The sequence below is a fragment of the Diadema setosum genome, chromosome 4 (genome assembly GCF_964275005.1).
Source record: "Diadema setosum chromosome 4, eeDiaSeto1, whole genome shotgun sequence".
NCBI classification, from domain to species: Eukaryota; Metazoa; Echinodermata; class Echinoidea; order Diadematoida; family Diadematidae; genus Diadema; species Diadema setosum.
This window is the reverse complement of record NC_092688.1, coordinates 39,988,126-40,010,448: the sequence shown is the minus strand read 5'-3', so window position 1 is coordinate 40,010,448 and position 22,323 is coordinate 39,988,126. Positions and strand designations below refer to the sequence as shown.

The following is a 22,323-nucleotide window of genomic DNA, read 5'->3' as shown; positions in this document are numbered from 1 at the left end:
ATGATGTGGACCGATGAGTCTGGAGAGAGACTGCAATCCATGGCTTCGCGACAGACAACACTATCTGACGACACATACGAGAGGTTCGAGAAAATCAGTGTTTCAGCCAATCACGGGAGAGAGCAAACCTTCGTGTGCATAGCTACCGGTGACTCGGTGAATGGAACGTCGACGACAGAAATCACTATTCTGCCTAAAGGTATAATATCAGGTTTGTGAAAAGCTATCATTTTTGTGGTTCTGAATAATAACGATTCATAGCATAGCTTCTGGCGTCACTACCAGAAAGTATGTACAACGAAAAATTAACAATATTTTCAACAGATGATTTCGAATCTGATTTGTCACGGGGAAGTCTGATCTAAGTGTGCAGTTTTTAGTAATGTAATTGCTTAATCACACAATCATATAAAAGTCTGTTTTACTATTAAAAACACATGTTTAAAAACGCGTTGATTAATTTTGCTGAGTAAAGACAAGGGCCAGTAAACAAGGTACTTTTGTGTATAGAACGGTTTTACCAGTATTGTCAACTACGTTTTGGGCTCTCGCAAAATGTGTTGATGCTGCAGAATTATCGAGATACTGCTTAATTCCTTTTTTCCTCATGAGTGAATAACGTGATTTTACTGTGTCTTTATCAAATTTCAGGAAATCGTGCTAATGTCTGTCTCATCGTTGGACTACGCATTGGTATACTAGCTGCCGCCGTTTTTATCCTATTATTCCTTGTTGGAAAGTTTCGGCAAAAATGCGGCCAGGACTACGTGCCACAAGGAGGTGTCGTTTCATCTTTCTATGTTTGTATTCATATGTTTGTTTGTATTGTATTGTATTGTATTTATTCAGACAAATCAAAAACAACATGTTTAGGGGTGCAAAAAAAGGTACGAATACCCATGCATGTCTGCACCCCTGGAGTACATCATCACAAAATTAAACAAATAAAAAATTATGATTGGTACATTGAAATACAAAAATCTCAATACATGTAGGTACAAATATAATATAGTTATTGTAAAATGACAATGAAATTAAACTCTGGCCTTCGGAACAGCAATATATTGCACAAAAAATGGGTAACCAGGATAAAATGTAAATAAGTGATATCGCAAGAGAGGAATACCCCCCCCCCCCAAGGAAAAACGCAGTATCTACATCCAGCTCCATTTCTCAACAACCGAGATATTCACCATTTTATGTTTTTGCCAAAGCCCCTGGAAAATATACTCTTTTGAAAAATTCCTTCATTGTGGAATTTTAGTCTATCTAGCTACCAATTTTCCTGGAAAATATCATTTTGTGATTTTGTTTTGTTTTTAAGTTATTAATGAAAATGTAGATACTTTGGGGAAACCCCATGCAATTGACTGATTTCCCCAAGGAAAAACGCAGTATCTACAATGGAACGTATTTCCCCAAGGAAAAACGCAGTATCTACAGCGGAATGACTGCCATAATTATGTATGCATGTAGACAGTTCTATACATCATTGTACAAGTATTCATGATGCACCATCCTCAACCTCTGGCCCTGGGGGATGCATCCTCCATCCCCCATTTATGCCCTGATTACAGAGGAGGCTTCAACAGATCGTTCTTGGAACGTTTTGCTTACATTCCCAGACCGCTCTTGCTGTAAACGTTACGCGTTTATAAATATGAAGCTTGCCAGGGCTGTAATGTGATATGACCTAGCCGCTAACGTTAGCATCTAGAATACTAACGTTAGATCTAACGGTAGATCTGTACAGTCTAGGCTAGAGTCTGTCTAGACCAAAATAAATCTAAATCGGATGTCTGGACCTAGATCGATCTAGACTAGGTCTAGTTTTTATATCGTTTATTCTAGGCTGGCTACGTAGCAGGCTACACGAGTCTACAGCCTCAGGCTATGCACGATACTCACAGAAAAAAAAATAGCCTAACATTAGAACTGCAGAAGGTTTAGTCTAAGCCCTTAGATTACCGGTCTAGGCCCCTACCTATTTTTCACATAATCTATTTTCAACTAGATCGCTGTCTATGTAATTTTAAGACAGTATGGTATGGAGTAGCTAATTGAACATTGACACTTCATTAGCGGTGTTAGATTTTGAGGATTCTGAGTGGTTAAGTTTTAGTCTTAGACTTCTTTCTTAGTTTTATAAACAGGCCTGCCGTAGAGTAGGCCTATTTTAGTCCTACACTAACCTACATCTTTCTTTAGACTTTCGGAATACGGACCCTGAAAGTTCTGATTAACGTTAAGTCTAACGTTAGAAAAGAGACGCAAGACTCAAACGTTACTGTCTAGACAAGTCTTAGACTTGGACTTAGGCCTAGATGTAGGCCTATAGGGTCTAACATGTTAGTATAAAAGCGACGTTTATCCGATACAACACAAATAGATCTATAGGCACCTAGGTCTATTGCCTTTCGACGAAACTTTCAGATTTGGAGCCTGAGGAATTTTGACAAGGGTCTAGGCCTATCAAAGTTACTTCACAACAAGTTAATATTGGAATCGTACGAAAGATGTTCATCATCGAGGTAGAATACCATATGAAAGAAAAGCTGATCGTTAATCACACGAAGCGAGGTAAACATGCATTTGTGTTTAGAACTCTAACGTTACCTCGCTTCGTGTGACAAACATGCATTTGTGTTTACCTCGCTTCGTGTGACAAACGATCAGCTTTATTCTTTCAATATTGAAATAGTTTTGAATTACTTACTCATTATCTGCAGATAAATTTTTCTTGAGGGCTAGGCTCACGAGTAATTTTCCCCGCGACAACATTTTGTTTTAATCCAAGACAAGTACACACTCACACTGTAAATGCTGACTATAGCCGGCCGGGCCCGGCCCATTGAGAGTGCAGCTATATGCAAGCTGTCAGTGTTGTGCTGTATTGTTTAATGTGCACTCGGTTAGTCTTAATCACACACTGTGTTTTATATTAGGATCACGATCTCATCAAAATATTTACTAATCAGTATTGTTTCGGTTAGATATTTTGAACATTATGTCTTATTATTGAGCAAGTATATCTAAAGAAAGTAATTTACGTTCAAATTACAGAACAACCGGCAAATTATTCACATATATAAATAACAGTGTCTGGTAATTAAGACTAGCTTTGTAGATACTGCGTTTTTCCTTGGGGAAATATTCATCATGTAGATACTGCGTTTTTCCTTGGGGAAAGTGCAAGTTAAGTGTAGATACTGCGTTTGGCAGTTACGGAAAAGTAGCTTTCCAAACATTTTTTCAAAAATCTGAATATGTCATATGAAGAAGGATTGCCCACTGACTATATTTATGCAAAAAAGTGAAAATCGCCAAAAATGTTAGATACTGCGTTTTTCCTTGGGGGGGCAGAATAATCATCTAAGACAACAAACCATATTGCAGGGTATACTAGCGGAATATTAAAACATGGACGAATACATTAAAAAGAAAAGAAAAAAAAATCTATATCATAGTATATGCACATTAATATTGCATCGGACAGAGTGAGGTTAAAATTCATCAAATGAGACTTATATGATATACATGATACATTGTAGAATGAATTCACATACATAAAAACTGTCTTAATAAATATTTAAAGCGAGAAAGAGATGTACTGGCTACAATGTTACTTGGCAATGAATTCCATTCTTGTGAAGTCTTGAGATAAAAAGAACATTTGAAATAATCAGTTCTTGCAAACGGGATATATACTTTCTTATTATGATCATTTCTACCAAATCTGTTCTCTCGTGTAATTCCTTGTTGTCCAGTGTTCACTATATCATTTATCATTTTGTAAAACATTATAAGTCTGAAATACTTACGTCTTGTAATTAATTTCGAGAAATGTATCTTTTGCAACAACGTATCATAACTTGTTTCCCAGTCACGAAACAATAATCTAACATACCTCTTCTGAACACGCTCAAGTACGTTAATGTGAGATAATCTGTATGGATCCCATGCAGCAGCACAATATTCTAAACATGGACGTATAAGAGAATTATATAAACTGATTAAAACATGGGAGGGACGATGTAAAAAATTCCTTTTTATGACACCAATAATTTTACTACATTTAACATACGTTTCATTACAATGATCGTTCCAGTTGAGTGTTTCATTGATAATTATTCCTAGATATTTTTCTGAATGAGTTATACTTAATTTCTTTTCACATAAAACATAATCATAATCATATTTTGTTCTTTTCCGTGACATTTTCATAATCTTACATTTATTAACATTAAAGTCAAGATGCCATGTCTTAGACCATTTACCCAAAGCATCAAGATCTCCTTGTAAATCGTCACAGTCGTCAAATGAATTAATACACCTATACAAAATGCAATCGTCTGCATAAAGACGAATATTAGAAGATATATCATTAGTAATATCATTTATGAAACATAAAAACAAAATCGGACCAAGGATGGTTCCCTGCGGGACACCAGACTTAACATCAACCCAGTCGGCACATTCCCCGTTGAGCACAACCCTCTGCTCTCTATGTTCTAAAAAATTCATAATCCATTTCAAATTAGAGTTTACTACACCGTACCTTTGTAATTTAATTTCTAAAAGACTGTGCGGAACACTATCAAACGCCTTGGCGAAATCTAAAAAGACGATATCCACTTGGGAGCCTGAGTCCATCGCACTTGACCAATCGTGAATAGCTTCGATCAATTATGTCTCACATGAGCGCTTTTCACGGAAACCGTGCTGACCGTCACACAATATATTGTTCACTGACAGGTGATTAACAAGTCGACGACATACAATCTTTTCAAGTAATTTGCACACAATAGAAGTCATAGAAATTGGACGATAATTATTTGGGTCGTTTTTCTCACCTTTCTTAAATATAGGGCAAATGTTAGCTCTTCGCCAGTCAACGGGCAGCTTTCCCGAGGACAAAGATTCATTGAATAATTGACATAGGGAACTGGCTAATTGTTCAGACCCTTCTTTCAATATTTTTGCTGGCAAGCCGTCTGGTCCTTGGGATTTACTGACATCAATATTCTGTAATAGTTTACGTACTTCAGCGACATCACAAGCAATATTTTCCATGACTGGAACACAAGGAAACAAATCGTTCAGTCGGGGATGAGTAAATTGGGAATCATTGAATGTAAACTGAAACTGAGTATTTAAAACATGTGCAATCATTTTGTCATCTGTTACGTGAGTTCCATTTACTACCAAAGATGATATCGTCTTTTGTTCAATCTTCTTTGAATTAACAAACTTCCAAAATCTTTTCGGATTTTGCTTTATATCCTCAAATAACGTATTACACAAATAATTCTTATATTTTTGTTTCAACAATTTCTTAGCTTTCCGTCTTATTTGTGAAAATTTTTCACGGTCATTCTTAGCGTTCGTTGTTTTAGCAATATCATACAACTTCTTACGTTTTTTAAGTATTTTCTTCACTTCTTTATCAATCCATGGTACGTAAGAACCAATAGTTACATTGCGTTTAGGTATGTTTTTCTCAACTGCATCTAGTAGGCTACTCTTCCATATTTTCCAATCGGACTCAATGTCATTACATGATTCACCGTGCATTTGTGATTGTAACAGATCATTTCTATAAGAATCAAAGTTAGCTCTTGAGTAAAGATAAATCATCCTATGATTCTGATTCATTATCTGTGTGTTACAAAGAATCTTAAAAACAATAGCATCATGATCACTTATACCTGAAATAATTTTCACATCACTTATCATAGTTGGATCAGTTGAAAATAACAAATCTAGTGTGTTACTAGATGTTATTGTAATTCTGGTTGGTTCCGAGATGTGTTGATAAAAAGAATTCATTTCTATTATATGTAACATTTGATCAGTCAACTGAGAATTGTCCAAATCAGTAACAAACCCGTCTGACCACTTTAACTGTGGGAGATTAAAATCTCCAGTCAGAATAATTTGCTTGTTTCTCTTACCATTTTCGGTTATATGTGACAGAGATTTTTCTAATTCATACATATTGATCATACAACTATTTGGTGGTCTGTAGAATACACCTAAAAACAACGATTTCTTATTTGGAGAAGACATTTCACACCAGAGTATTTCACAATTTGTTTCTAAATCTTGGCGATGCGTTACACATATCTCTTGCTTATGAGCAATAAGTACACCACCACCATGTCTATTTCTGTCTTTCCTAAACACGCTGTAATTTTGTGGAAAAATCTCAGCTGATATAACGTCACACCCCAAGTGCGTCTCAGTACAAAACATAACATCGGGATTTTCAATTTCTATGATTGCCTGTAATTCTTCCATCTTATTAACAACACTTCTCACATTCAAAGATATACATTTCAAGGTTTGATCAACATTATATCTACACTTATCAGAACTAAAACATTTCATACTTTTATCTGTTCTGCCTGTCTCTCTGTCTTTACCCTCATGCCGTGCATAGCATGACCCATGAACAGTCTGACGGGCACTCTCTTCTTGGCCGACAATCTAGAATGGACAAAGTTTCGCTTTGTGTCCATATTGTATACATCGACTACACTGAAGTTGCATACCATGGCGACATGACTGCGACCTGTGATTGGACTCTCCACAATTTTGACAGCCGAGCGGGACTCCATGGTAGCTGGGATACAACTGAAGGGGTGGGGCACGGAGCACTGATGCGTACGATGGTCTGTCGAGAGCGTAACTGTAAGGGAGGCGTTGGATGTCGGTATTTGTGCGCTTTTGAAGTGGCCGGGTGGGATGGTACACGCGAGACGTCGTGGGGTGGGGTGGCTGGTTGAGATTATACATGTGATGGTTGGATGGGCCGTGGGGAGGAGGACCTTGGGGAGGCGGGTGGGACTCGAACCGTTGTTGTCGGAGGGGTAGGTTGGGGTGAGGATAGTATGGATGCGAGCTCGGTTGACTGGGAGGTCCGTTGCCCAGTGGGGGCGTGGTTGTTGCTGTGACGAGATGGCGGCTGGGGGGTGGTTGACGATTTGGGGGCATCTGACGAGAAGTTGACGGATTTTGATGGAGACTTTGTTTATCTGTTCGTAGGGTTCCTGGAGGTGTCGGTGGTTCACTTGAGGGGGGTGCAGTTCGGGGTGCGGCTGATGCAGAAGCCTTAGGGATGTCCAACAGGGCATCAATGGCGTGCTGCACTTTACGTAACTCCATTGTTAGGTCGTCGACTCTTTGAGGCAGGCATTTGCATTTCATACAAAGAGGGCCAGAAGAGTCACGGGGAAGGGCGCACAGTTGACAAAGGCGATCTCTCGGCTGGTGTACTGAACTATTGTGAGACGACCGGTCGCTGGCAGTAGAAATGTCATTGTCCTTTTCAAGTACAATGCGGGTGCGGGTGAGGACAAAATGGCGGACTATAACCGGATTTAGCTCAGGGTATATCGCACCCAAGTCCTTTTCGATGAGGTCGTCCTCAAGGTCGGTGTCCGTGATAGGCATATTATTTCCAGTGCCTTTCTGGTACTTTGGACAGTGACACCCTTTGGTAGTTTAAAGGAAAAGTTGCCAGATCCTGGTGTCCCCTTGTACTTGTTTAATTTAGGGCCGGACACCATGGTTTCAGTTTACTGGAACGTAGAGTTTCAAGTTCGGCACGGCACACACAGGTGGGACTAACGACCGACGAATGTGTGTGAACGGTATATGAGTTAAACGAAATATGTACTTACTGTCGGTAACAGTAACATCTCACTTGGTAATCCATTTCGTGGTTGAAGCAAAATTTCAAGGTCAGTGATATTCCCGGGAGGTCCACACTTAGAACATTTTCTGCTGATGATGAAGTTTATGAACATGAAAAGATAAGCACAGTTGCATAGTAGGTCCTACTGTTAATGTGGTCACATACCATGTTTGTTTGTTTGTTTGTTTGTTTTTCTAAATAAAGCCAGTGGATTCGAATGAACTGAAATGTGTGTAACGCTATCGGTCCTTCGAATAGTCGCATCTTACGCGTACGATGGACATCCATCACTTCTTCTACGTCTGCATTTGTGACACATAGGCTCGACCTGCGATAGATTAAAACAAAATGCAAGCATCACGCGCTTTACAGTAACGTGATTTGATAGAATCGCTATTCCTTTTGTCCAGTTTCAGAAGAATCACCACCGATCGTGCAGAGAACAATTGGCAGTGAAGATGAGAGCAGAAAGTGGTACTCCGTGCAATGGGCGGACTTGAAACTTTGTTGCAGACAACTCAAGGACGTGTCCTCAAAGCACGTGAGTGTAACATGTAAATGGGTGTTCTACCCGACATCACTCTTCATGCAGACAAGAAGATTTCTTTTCTTTTCTTTTTTTTTTTTAACCATGAGTATCTCATGAGTGTAGTACCTTTGATGACACTGAAATCAAAATCGTGTGTACAATAGCCAAGTGAAGACAATGGTTGCTTTTGTGAAATGTTGCAATGTTCAAAAACATTTTAATACAGTCCAGCCTGTATATACTAGCGGCCACCCAAGGGAAACAACAAAAGTGGCCACTATAGACTCGCCGGTTTCTATTTTGACGGGCGGTTTCGGGCAGTTCTTTGACTGATGGGTTAAGCATTGCATGTCCCAATTAGTCTTGACCATTAGCTGAAGCATGCGTACTTCAGATGTTGTTGATATTGTTGCCTTAGCCGTGAATGGAATGTTTCAAACACTTTCGCTACTTGGTGTTCCTATTTCAATAGAACAAGAACAAAAACGCATCCCATGTATTAGACGATTGCAATAATACATGTAAATACAAGAAAAGTACAAGCCACTGTATTGAATGAAGAAAAACACAACCTAGTATATTGTTACTATAAAATTTAAGAAATTATTACTTATCATCCCCATACAAAGTGACAAACAAATTAAATCTTGGGAAAAACAAAATTGGCAAATATGGTAAGGAAAATTAGCGTAATTCGGCAGCCACTTTCAAGTTCCATGTTTGTGTGTACAGTATGTCCCCAAAAAATACAATTGGATTTCCGCATTGATAACTGCCAATATCATTTAACTTCATGAATGTCTATTTCAGGGTCGAGAGCATAACGTCTTAGCTATATTTTTGAAGAAAAAAAAACATTCAATTTGGTCGCGTGGTCACAGAAATGTGACTCATTGTAAAGCATGTCATAGATCCGTCTTTTCCAAGTTTAGCAGTTGGAGGCTCTGGAACTGCATATTAAGGTGTGAACATAATGGACAGAACTTGGAAGGAAGGGATTCCTAAAATGCTCTACAAAGGTCCACATTTCTCTTTGACCACTGAATCTAATCGGATGGGATTTTCTGTATTAGATGTAGGCAATAAGCTTTAGTTTCATACCCTTAAATTTTATTTGTATTGATTCACTCTTAAAGTTATCATTGCGGAAAGTATTATATATACTTGGAGGGGGGGGGGGGACATACAGTATAGTTTGACTATGGAATCTCGTTATGATTAGGGTTATGACAAACTCCTCAAACCCGGTGCGCATACTTTTCCCTATATGGAGATTGAAAAGACAGTGAAATAAGGGGAAAATCTAAATGTTGGGTCCAACAAATAATGCTAAGGTTTTGTCAAGCAACATTATGTATAATAACTGAAACAAGAGTCCACTTTAGAAATCAGTTTCAATAAAAAAGAAATAAAGATATCATCAAAACTTAATTGTTTTTTTATTTCTCCTGTGCTTTCGAAAGAGAGAAAGAAATGATATCAAGTGAAAATACACGACTCTGATATTCTGTCTCAGAAAATTGTAACAGTTTAAATGCAGTGACTGAGTTAAGGCCAATATGACATTCAATAGTGCCTTGGCCCAAGTAAAACATAAATGTTTCTCAAGATCAGAATGATAAGGTAAGCAAAGTCCATGATATTTTACATTTACTATCAACTTCCAGCCATTTTTGTATACCCATGATACAGGATTAAGTTAAAGAGAACAATAAAGTGTCTTTAACTACACAGATTTAAAAATTGTCAAAAAGAAAAATCAATATTTTTTAATCTTCTATTCCTACCTTCGAACATATCTTGATTTTTTCTTTGTTAGTTTAATATCTAGAAACCGTGATACTATGTGAATTGGTTGATTACATATTTGGCAAGATGGGCCAGACCTTGTGATGCAAGGTGAGCCAAGGCTCAACTTGCACCATGGGGCCTTGCTCAACTTATCCCAGTCCTAACATCATAAAAGGTTTACAGAAATACACAAATTTTGTGTATCGATTATTCAGAAAACTGTGATAAAATAAAGACCCATATCTGGACTTCAAAATCATCATCTTATATCCATGTTGTAGCTTTGATGCATATGAAACAAAGAAAAAATGCACTTGTAACGCGTTTCAAATGTTTTCACTTTTATGGTCAAAATTGCATTTTTCATTCTGCAACTAAAGCTTTTGTTTCAATCTATAAAATGATATGGTGGGGTCAGGAGTTGGGTTACTGTTCGGTGTTCCGAAGGTTCGTTATTCTGAAGGTTCTTAAGTCTGAAGGTCCGGTATTCCGAAGATTCGTTCATCCAAAAATGTGATAAGGTTTGTTATTCCGAAAGTTCATTAATCCAATAATGGAATACGGTCCGTTATTCCGAAGGTTCGTTAATCCGAAAATGGAACAAGGCTCCTTATTCTGGAGTTTCGTTACGGACCCTATTTCATTTTTGGATCAACTAACCTTCGGAATAATGAACCCTATTTCATTTTCGGATTAACGAACCTTCGGAATAACGCCACAAATGTTCGGATTAACGAACCCCTTTTCATTTTCGGATGAACGAACCTCTAGGTATAGGGACTTTGTGTGTTTCGGATTAACAAACCTTCGGAATAACGAACCTTCGGAATAACGAACAGCACCCAGGGGTTGTGCCATGAGTCATCAATAAATGGCACCACTGGAGTACGTGTCTAACTCCTTTATATTTGGGATGGGGGTGGTGGCTCAACTTACCCATATGCTCAACTTACCCTGCCTTCCCCTACGTCTAATTCACAGACTTAGATCGGCAGATTTAAACTTATTAACATCTCATAAACCCGGAACGCGTTTACCAGCTGTTTGAAAAAAAGATTTGCGTGCAGTTTTCATGGAAAAAACATAGCTACCAGCTAGTTGACACTCTGTTCGTTGTATAAACGCGTATATAGTCGTAGTCGTAGCTTAGCGTCTCTACTCTTTGGTGATAACTGATCACGGGCGAATCGGTTTCCGTGCTATATGTCCCACCTACTATATACTGTACTTATACTGTCTTATATTTATTTGTATTAATATTGTAATTTGGAGGGGATCCCGTGAAGAAAGACGTACTAGTGATATCCACGGAAAATACAGCGACGGTAATACAGATTGATCTTTCGGTAGCTTTCGATATACAAGTAGCCTTATCAAAGTAAGGACTAATGTTAGACCTAACGATATGTCTGCGTTTGGGTGAAAAGCGGCGGTTCGGCACACCGCTCGAGTGCTATCGCCAATTTTATTTTAACATTTCTTCCTGTCAACTCTGTTTTTTTTTTTCAATGTCGTTTTCCACCTTCACTCTGAGATCGGCAAGAATTGGTGTTTTTGCTACGGCATGTCTCTCTCTCTCTCACTCTCTTTGAGAAGGTACCGAAGCGTGTCTGTGCGTCTTTGCTTAACGGTCCTGTAATTTTGAAATCAGTCTTTCCTCTCATTATGCTCCAACATTTTTTTTTTCTATTTACGATCGCCCAGCTTTTAAAAGTGTCATACAACTGTATTTACAAGACATTATTTGCAGGACTCTAGACTTAACCTTTTGCAAAGGCAGCTTGTAAAGGACTTGCACACAGCGAGCAGTGGACTCGCACTAAAACATCGATCGGTACACTAGTATGGGGCGCCAAGTTTCGCATGTCCTATTTCGTTACGAAACTAGACATGTCGTAATTCACAACGAAATGTTGTCATTTCATTATGAATGATCATTTCGCACACAACATTTCGTTATGAAATGACAGCATTTCGTTATTTCGTAACAAAATGACAATACTTTACATTTCATCGACGAATGATTATTTCGTAACGAAATGATCATTACGTCGACGAAATTGGTATTTCGTAACGAAATGATATGATCTTTGTTGTATCGCGATGGGTATCCATTCAGACACAATGGGGATATAAGTCCAGAGCTCCTTGGGTAAAGGCTAGAGAAGATAGTGACTGCGTGGGAACATCATTGTGACCAAGAAAAAAAAAAAAACACCGATGTTACCAGGCTATTCATACGCTGTTTATCACCAGCATTCTTTCGTCTGGCACCTGGGGTCTGGCAACTGGTTTTGTAGAATTCTTCAACACTGTACAAGGGCAGAGGGGTGGGGGTGTCAAGTTTCTTCGATCTGAAGACACCTCGTACAATCTCTTTGCCTCTGTTTACTGTCGTGTTTTTTTTTTTCCTCTCTATCCTCTGCTGGTAAAGAACATTTACGAAGGTTGCTAGCACGTGGCACTTTTGGTTGTGAGTTTTTTTTTTTTTTTTATCATTCATGGTAGGGGAAAGAAGAGTAAAAGAGGGTAAAATGAAATAAGACGAAGGACATGATTGTATGCTAACCAAGCTGTTGTTTACAGCAGCATCAATAATTATTATCACCATCATTCAGATCATTTTTCCCTTTTCCTATTAACATTCAAAAACACGACCACCATCATTCGAGATTAACACCTGGGCAAACAAAACAGCAGACGACAATAAAACACTACAAAAGATCACATGGCACACCGAAGGGGCTGGGATCAAACTTCCTTCGAAATACTGCACCAAAGTGGAGAAATCGCCGTTACGAAAATGCATGTTCAGTGCGAGACACTTGAAAGAACTTTCAAATACTTCGAAATATTAACGGAATGAATAAAGTGGCATTAAACGAAAGAAATTGTACCAAACGAGGTATGAGAAACAGCGGAAATAAACCAATAAGTAGGCCCTATCTGAAGTTTGCAGCACCGAACGCCACGCATAAAGAAATACAGTGGAAACTCGGTATGACGAGATCCTTGGGACCAAGACAATTTGTTCTTTGTAATCTTTATATCAGTACTCAATAAACAATGTAATACGAAGGAAATTAATTCATTGGGAGTGGAGAAATTAGTTTGTTATAACCTTTGTCACTACAGAAACGTTCGTTTGGAAATGAAAAAAAAAAAAGAAAAAAAAAAGAAAGAAAGAATGTTTGGCGTAAGGTTTACATGACATTGTTTTCAAGTTTTCCGAAGATATATATTAGTTTGACATTCATTTATGCGCGCGGCTGTAACTGTACGCTAAACGTGAGTAACTTTGCTTTTGCTCTATACAACTCCTTAGTTAAAAGAAATAGTTGTTTCCAATTCCAACTACTTGCTATATCTGTTAACCTTGTAATGATAGTAGAATAGCTGGATATTAAGGCTCACTTGAGTAATCCCAAATACTACAATGAGACCTACAATGAGAAAGAGAAAATCTTTTGTTTTGTCTCTTCTATTAAATATAATTAATGAAATTTATAAAAAAAAACATTCATTAATGTCAGCTAACGTTGGATTAGAGAGACAGAACTGCATGTCTGTACTGTCATGGTACCCACCGAGTTTTCCCTGTGTAAAACAATGTACAGCTTTTGTACTGAATTCAGGGAAGATATGGCCTTTAGATAGGAAGTACCTATTACACATAATCTCTCTCTCTCTCTCTCTCTCTCTCTATATATATATATATATATATATACATTTATTTATATAATATATACATATGACCGTGCACCACAAAACGAATAAAAAGTCGCAACCCTTGATTTTACGTGACGACTCAAAAAAGGTGAAATGGGTCAACCAAGTCAATATTGAGTTTTTCACATTTTCTGAAAAAAAACTATCCTTCTTCTACATTATTCTTAAGTTTGGGATCATAACATGAATGGGAAAGTGAGCTAGTGTGTTTTGAGCAGTTTTTCTACAACCCTTTTTAAGGGAGAGTAGAATGATCAGGTATGTCTTAGAGGTCCCTTTTCCTTTCTTCAAATCCTTTCCGTACTCTTCACTTTCATGACTAATAACTTTTCAAAGGATAAAGCTACTGCTTTGAAAGTTGGTATTAATCATGGATCGAATGTGTTAATACATCATGCTCAATTTCAGCTTAATCCAATAATTTCTTCATTGTTGTTGCTCTGGGTGTTTACATCCTGTGTATTGTCCCTTTCATCACAGCTAGCACGGCTTGGTAAAGATTAAGCGCTTGAATAGACCCTGTACTTTAGAGCCTCTTTTCTCAATTCACACGTTTCCAGAGTGTGTGCTTTCTTTCTAGTATTTAGATAGGTTAGGGGAGTCCATTTGAGTTGAGTTATACATCATTTTAAAGCCTAGAGGCTGCTCTTTCAGAAAATCTAGATCTGACGACTTTTTGTTGGTTTTGTGGTGCAGGGTCACATATATACTTTTTTTTTGGCATGTAAAGACGAAAGAAGTGGCCTCATAGCCTCTTTTCCAAGCTCAGATACGAGGCCTCGTCAGAAGGCTCCAGACCATATTCAATATTTGATAGCGAGATATGTAATGAAGGCTACCGATTCAATATTATTTTGATAGCGAGACATGTATTGAGTCATAAGAAAAGACAGAAACAGATATGGTGGAGGTGTAGTATATGGAAATGAACTTGAATTGTTCAATTTTGCAACATTATTCCTTGAGACATTTAGAGGCTATACCCATTATAGTTAGAGAACGATGTCGGAAATCTTTCATCTTTGTTTTATGGTACAGACCCCTAAATACTTCAGTTCGTATTTTTGATTACTATTAGCAATTGTTACGACCAAAATCACTCTGAGAATGATTGCACAAAAGAAACAATCAACTGATGTTCAGGCGGTTTATTAGCAGTGATATTGTGGGTACAGACTCGTAATCGGTTTTCACATCAGTACAATAATGATCAATAAAACAATTATAAATCGGTAATGGAATCACTTACATGCATTACAGCTAAATCTTAGATCAGAGTCCTTGACGTGTCCAGGTGCGGTGTTCGATGCACAGATGAATGATCCGCGACGCACTGATGAATGATTCCTCCGACGTAAATCCAGAGGCATAGGTTGCATTAATCCACAGTATAAATCCGGGGTAAAATCCGCGATATATGTCCACGGTATAATGTTCACAGCGAAACGTGCAGAATCCAAACGTCCAGTTGATGCGTTGAATGATGATTCACTTTTTATAATGTCCAGCAAAGAAACCAGCCCGTCACAGCTTTGCCGTAATAATGTCCGTTGACACTAAAATATGGAGTCTATCTCCAATGTAGGCAAATTAATTCTCTGCAGGCAAAATGTCTCCCAGGCCTTATCTCCACAAACACAGTTTGTTTAACAGGTCAGCAGGTAACACAGGACTGACTATAACAAGTCGCTTCAGAGCCAGGAGTGACGTAACTCTCAGAGCAGAGGTGTTGGGTACTCTGCCTACCTCAGAATTTCTCCGGCTTATATACTATCCATTCACCCCTTTCTACTACATTCTATAATTTTCTCCAACCTGGGGCCACATACCTGAACATACTAGCAAGTCCAAGTTCCAGGAATCCTGGATGACTCACTGCCTAACTATGTGCATAACATCATTGCCAAAATTAACTACCAATCACATTGGGTTACAGGGACAGTGCCTCACTCAGACAAATATGTCAGCACTTCCCAGAATATTCTGGAATGGGTTAACTCATTCTAGATTGAGTGAGCTATAATGTATTTCCTGTCACATGCATACATGTACTGTAGCTACATTGTATACCACGCAGAAAATTCTCCACTGATCTGGTCAGCGAACCTGTATATATTATATCTATATCATATAGAATGTTCTCCATTAATCTGGTCACCCTGTGTGCATACACAATAAAACAACCATGCATATACAGTTGTAGTACATCATACTATGTACATAACTACTTGTGTGTACATTTGTGACACAATTAGTGTCTTTTTAAGACAGCTTTAGGAAAAATATTTGCATTATGGGTGATCTGAATTGTGATATTTTGAAAAAAAAAAAGAGTTTAACTAATGAGACCAAACATCTAAACGAAATAAAATGTTTATATTAATTACAAGAAATAAATGGTAACATATGTACTAGAATGACAAATGATTCATCTACCCTTACTGATCGTATGTTATCAAATGCTCCAAATAGGTCCCTGTTGTATATGTGTATGGAGTAAAACATACTGGCACATAAGTTATTGTGTTTAAGGTTCTGAAATGTCACGTCAAAGAATGCGCCCCGTATACTGTACATTACATTATGAAATATTTTGACAATTCATTCATTCGTAGCCTACAGTCCAAACGATGGTTCGAAATGGGTGATATAGAAGATGTCAGTGAAGCAGCTCTTTATTTTGAAAAAAAAAATTCTGTGATTGATAAATATATGCCTATTCGTGAAAAAAACGAGTTAAAAAACTTCATCCTCTTGGATGTGAAGTGAAATTATCAATGTTACTTACAAAAGGAATAAACTCAAGGATAAAGTGTATAAGCTAAAAAGGCTGATATTGATTGAATCTGACGGAAATAAAGCAATATCACTGGAAAACAGATTGAATTATTTGTGGAATGAATATAAGAAACTTCATAATGTTGTTACTTTGAAAATAAGAAAGCGAAAGAGATTGTTTTTCGCTGAAAAATTTTCATCAGCTAACACATCTGGTGAGATGTGGAATATCATAAAAGAAGTGTTGCCGAAAGATGTTTCGGACATGTGTGAATCAGTTACAGGTAGTAAATATCAAGATAAATCTGATGAATTTTTTTGCATTTTTTTTTTTGTTGCCAATGTTGGTGGAGATTTTGCTGCAAATATTCCGAATGTCCGTGACACTCTGCAAAATTCGGACGACAATGTGTATGGACCGGTTGATCTGTTCTCATTGCAACTTGTGACTTAATAAGAGATGTTTAGAGTAATGGCATGAGAAATAAGAAATCATCAGGACTTAATGGTATTTCTATGTATGTTAAAAAAATAGCTGCTCATGTTATAGCGTAATCCCTTAGTCATCTGATAAATAGGTCATTGACCGAACGCATTATTCCGTTACGATGTGTTACGACCAAAATCACTCTGAGAATGATCGCACAAAAGAAACAATTAACTAATGTTCAGGCGGTTTATTAACAGTGATATTGTGGGTACAGACTCGTAATCGGTTCTCACATCAGTACAATAATGATCAATAGAAACAGTTACAAATCAGTAATGGAATCACTTACACTTATTACATGCAATATCCCTGGAAATGTCCAAATACGATGCTCGATGCACAAAGGAATGATCCACGATGCACCGATGAATGATTCCTGCGACGTAACTCCAAAGGCACAGGTTATGATAGTCCAAGGTATAGATCCGGGGTAAAATCCAAGTTATGTGTCCGCAGCAAAACGTGCAGAATCCAAACGTTATGACGACCACGTTCAGTTGATGTGTTGAATGATGATTCACTTTATAATGTCCAGCAAGGAATCCAGCCCGTCACAGCTTTGCCGTAATAATGTCCGTTGACACTAAAATATGGAGTCTATCTCCAACGTAGGCAAATTAATTCTCTGCAGGCAAAATGTCTCCCAGGCCTTATCTCCACAAACACAGTTTGTATAGCAGGTCAGCAGGTAACACAGGACTGACTATAACAAGTCGCTTCAGAGCCAGAAGTGACGTAACTCTCAGAGCAGAGTTGTTGGATACTCTGCCTACCTCAGAATTTATCCGGCTTTTATATCCATTCACCCCTTTCTAGTACATTCTGTAATTTTCTCCAACCTGGGGCTACATACCTGAACATACTAGCAAGTCCAAATTCCAGGAATCCTGGATGACTCACTGCCTAATATGTGCATAACATCATTGCCAAAATTAACTACCAATCACATTGGGCTACAAGGGCAGTGCCTCACTCAGCCAGCACTTCCTAGAATTTTCTGGAATGGGTGAAATCATTCTAGATTGAGTGAGCTATAATGTATTTCCTGTCACATGCATACATGTACTGTAGCTACATTGTCTACCATGTAGAAAATTCTCCACTGATCTGGTCAGCCTGTATGTACTATATCTATATCATATAGAATGTTCTCCATTAATCTGGTCACCCTGTGTACATACACATTAAAACAACCATGCATACAGCCTTGATACATGTACATAACTACTTGTGTGTACATTTGTGACAGATGGAAACAAGCAAAGACTATACCACTATTCAAATCTGGTGACAAGCGTCTCCCTGAAAACTACCGTGCCATCTCTAGTTTGTGTTGTGTTTCTAAAATCGTTGAAAAAATCATTAATTTGAACAGTTCTTTGAAAACGCAGTTCAATCATCAAAATCGAACTTATCTTTTTGTCTTTCAGCCTTTATATCCTTTCTACTTGTACGCGTTCTACCGGTTCGGACTGGCTGCCTATTTCTCCGCGTTCTTCATAATCAGTGTCATATTCAAAGAGGAGGAACAGGGCCCAAAGTTCGTCATTTACCTCCCTTTTTGGACATATACTTCCACAGCATGCTATGTTTACCTTGCCTGTTTCAATGCTGTGATGGACCGCAAGAAGAGCAGGACGAATGCAGCATTTGAAGGTAGAGTGAAGCATGGATGGAGCGGAAATGGGAAGGGTAGGAAGAAGCTAACACGAAAACAAACGACAGGACCGGAAAAGCCATTAACATAATCTGATTTATTCCACTGTTCACAGTTGGTTTCTTTCTCGAATGTTGCCAATAGCAGATTAGAGACTTTGCTGCTTTAGCTCAACAAACTTTAACATTGCTGTGACTTGGTTTAACGAATTATAAAACGTTTCAGTTCTTTTTTCTCCTTTTTTCCAATTATTTCTTACAAATAATATTCATTTACTTCCAATTAAATAAAAAACAAATACGTGAATTTTCTTTGGTATTACTGTACAAACATAAGGCAATAATTCTTTTAAAGATAAGTGAAATAAGTATACATTTTCATGTTTCATGACAACAATTAAAATGGTAATGGTACAGCAATGACCGAGGAAAAAAAAACCCGGAAGTATATTATATTTAGATAAAACCTTTTCCCCAAGTACCTTCACCACACTTTGCTACTAATTTCTAAACAATATGAATTTTCTGAACCAGACACAAAACGTGCAAAAATCTTCCTTCATTGCACATCTCTTAGAGTATATTATATTTAGATAAAACCTTTTCCCCAAGTACCTTCACCACACTTTGCTACTAATTTCTAAACAATATGAATTTTCTGAACCAGACACAAAACGTGCAAAAATCTTCCTTCATTGCACATCTCTTAGAGTGATAATTTGCCCACAAATCTTTAGACTTACCACACTTATCTACATCATTATGCAAAATATCACCATGTTTTCCGATTTTTTGAATAGACTCACAAAAACTCCTTTATCACTTGTTAAATCCAAACTCTGAAAATGAACAATCGGTCTTACACGATTTTAATCGAATAAAATGTTCCCAGATGATAGATCTTTCGCCTGTATAAGTCTGCATGAAATGTCATTTTCCTGTAAAAAAAGAAAAGAAAAAAGACTGTGTTACAAATATAATTGGGTTAATTTTTCCCTTTTCAAAATATTGGAAATTGTACAGATCTTGCCAAGCTTGTAACATTTCTAAATGAAGCAAAGATGTATTAATTGATATTTTGTTGTCTCATAATTACGAAGAAAAATACTTCTACCCCTACTGACCTAGAAGTATAATCAAAATAAACTTTCCAAGTCACATTTAGTAATCCATACAGGAGTATTTTCACCCTCATACTCGCTGAGTTCTTATAAACAATTCAAAATTCACTATCCTCAAACCACCATCTTTACAATCTTTTAATCCAATCCGTTCCTTTCCAACCAAAAAAAAACAACAAACAAACAAACAAACAAACAAATCTTTTGAATTTAAGCAAAGAGCCAGTTCGGAACTTCGGAAGTATGCTTTAAGTTTATGATTTTTCTCCATAATACTTAGATCTGTTTGCTTCCACCATCAACTAATCCTTTGAGGGTACTCAATATTTCCTTAAAATTAAATTCATCACTTTTTTTAGTGTCTAATGAGAAAAAATCCCTAAAATCCTTATTTCCTTAGCTACACTTCTTACCAATCAACAAAATCTTTGTTTTATCTATATTAACCTTTAAACCACCTTCTTCAAAAAACTTTGAAATATAAATTTCAACATCCTTATTGAGATTTTACCTCTCAAGAAATTATTGTATAAGCATATAATATCTGCCTCACCTCAAAACCATCAAAAATTAATTCCTTTTACAATTTTCTCTTCTCAAAGCATGTGCTAATATTTTAGTAACAAGTTAAAACAAACATGCAGGGTGAAAGTAGGTCACCTTGACGAAATCCACGCCCTATTCTAAAATACCCCATTGGGACCCCCCCTCCATTTATTACACAACTACTTATACTCTATACATAACCTTTATGGTTTAGGATAAGCTCTGACACACACACACACATACACACACACAAGCACACATACACCCGCCCATACACACACAAATACATGAAATTGTGATTTCAAAAAAACAATCATTATGCTAATCCGTTTCTGTGAATGGTCTATTACAACACCACTGTCTATGACATAACTGAAATGAAACACCAACAGATTTTCACCTCTTGAAACCATGCTTTTGAAGTGTTTCTGTAATGGTCTATTACATCACTACCGGCAGTAGAAAGAACTGAAATCGGTCACTAACAGATTTTCACCTTTTTTTTCAGCATTTAACAATTATATGAACTGATTTTTTTTTTCTCTTGCAAAACTTCATTTCACACTCTATACAGCTCATCATCCTCCGAACATTGTTGAACATTGCCTTTAAACCTCCAATACTTTCAGCATTTACCTTTTTCATTGTCAAACTCCTGAGTTACTCTCCCCTTTCCAAATCTGTTCTACCTTCATTGTACATCCGCAGTTAATTTTATTATCTTAGTTATACCATAGTAGTGCAAACTGAATGTGCCTACTGTAAAGGGGTGGCTAGTAACTGATCATTGGGAATCAGTGGGAATGCTGGGGGATTATTGTTCCAATTCTTGTGGGATTCATTTAGAGTACATTATGTATCTATTGTTGTGTGAAAATTATTTGCTTCAGAACGGTCTTATATTCAAGTAATGTGCAGTTAAAAGGGATTGTACAGTACTGGTTGAGGTGGGAATTGATGTTTTGAACATTCCTAAGTGAGATAATGAGAAACCTCTTATGAAATATGATTCCCGCTGATCAGTTACTAGCCATCCCCTTTGAAAAAACAACAACAAAAAACATGAATAAATAATGAAAATTAATAAACCTCATTTCGATGCTTGAGTAATCTACCAGCACTCCCACTTAATATTATATAAACATTATAGAAACAAGTAATAACAATTGGGGTAAGCGGAATTGAAATGAAAGTATAGGTGTTAAACGTATTTTGAAAGAAAGCAACTATACCCAACTATCTTATACCATGCTTATCGAAATAGGAAGCCCATGACATCAGGTCATTAATCATGTTTGTTTTCATGTGTGTTGATTAGGCCTACTGTTATCTCTCTGTCCCTCTCTGTCTATGTCGTTGTACTTTCAGACGAATGCCGCTACCAGATTCAGTGGCTTCTCTATAACTGCATCGCCACTCCTTCCATCATTGTAACTCTTTTCTACCTGGACTCCCTGGACAATCTTACCATCTTTATCCTTCCCTCCGTAATCTGCCTCCTCGAAATCTTCTACACCCGGATCATCGTCCGTTTCGTTCACGTTGTCTACCCGTTCTTGTACCTAACTATCTACCTGCTCTTCGTTGCCACATATTTTGCTGCTGGAGGAACGGACCCGTGTGGAAACCGATCCGTTTCTCCCCTTCTCAACTTCGAACACGCTCCCGGCGTCGGTACTGCAACAGTGGTCGGCATAAGCTTGGCAACACTACTTATTCAAGCCATGTTGAAGGGATTGTACGTTATCCGCGTCCGATGTATGGAAACGAGAAAAACTGAAGCCGTTCCTCCAACAGAAGCCGTTTATCCAACAGAAGCCGTTTCTCCTACACAAGAGCCGGTAGCCGTCGAACTGGAAGCATTGACCGGGTAGTTTTCATATAATTTCTTAGCAAACAAATAAAGTATTAAAACCGAACCTGCAAAGTACAATTTTTGATAAATGTACCTGCATACAAATACATTGAGAAGTAATCTGTGTCT

General features: G+C 37.5%; 1 protein-coding gene across 1 annotated transcript; it reads left to right on the top strand.

The window, feature by feature from the left end:
* LOC140227867 (uncharacterized) lies at positions 1-22,213 on the top strand. The gene is made up of 5 exons (XM_072308256.1): positions 1-211; positions 652-780; positions 8,110-8,240; positions 18,447-18,672; positions 21,708-22,213. The coding sequence occupies exons 1-5, from the start codon at positions 1-3 to the stop codon at positions 22,211-22,213; spliced, it is 1,203 nt and encodes a 400-aa protein (XP_072164357.1).
* Positions 22,214-22,323: the final 110 nt, after the last annotated feature.

Excerpts from the sequence above, each read along its gene's own strand:
- LOC140227867 (XM_072308256.1), top strand. The coding sequence starts at position 1 with ATGATGTGGACCGATGAGTCTGGAGAGAGACTGCAATCCATGGCTTCG. Across the intron at positions 212-651 it reads GCCTAAAGGTATAATATCAG|GAAATCGTGCTAATGTCTGT; the intron begins GTTTGTGAAAAG and ends ATCAAATTTCAG. Across the intron at positions 8,241-18,446 it reads AGGACGTGTCCTCAAAGCAC|CCTTTATATCCTTTCTACTT; the intron begins GTGAGTGTAACA and ends TTTGTCTTTCAG.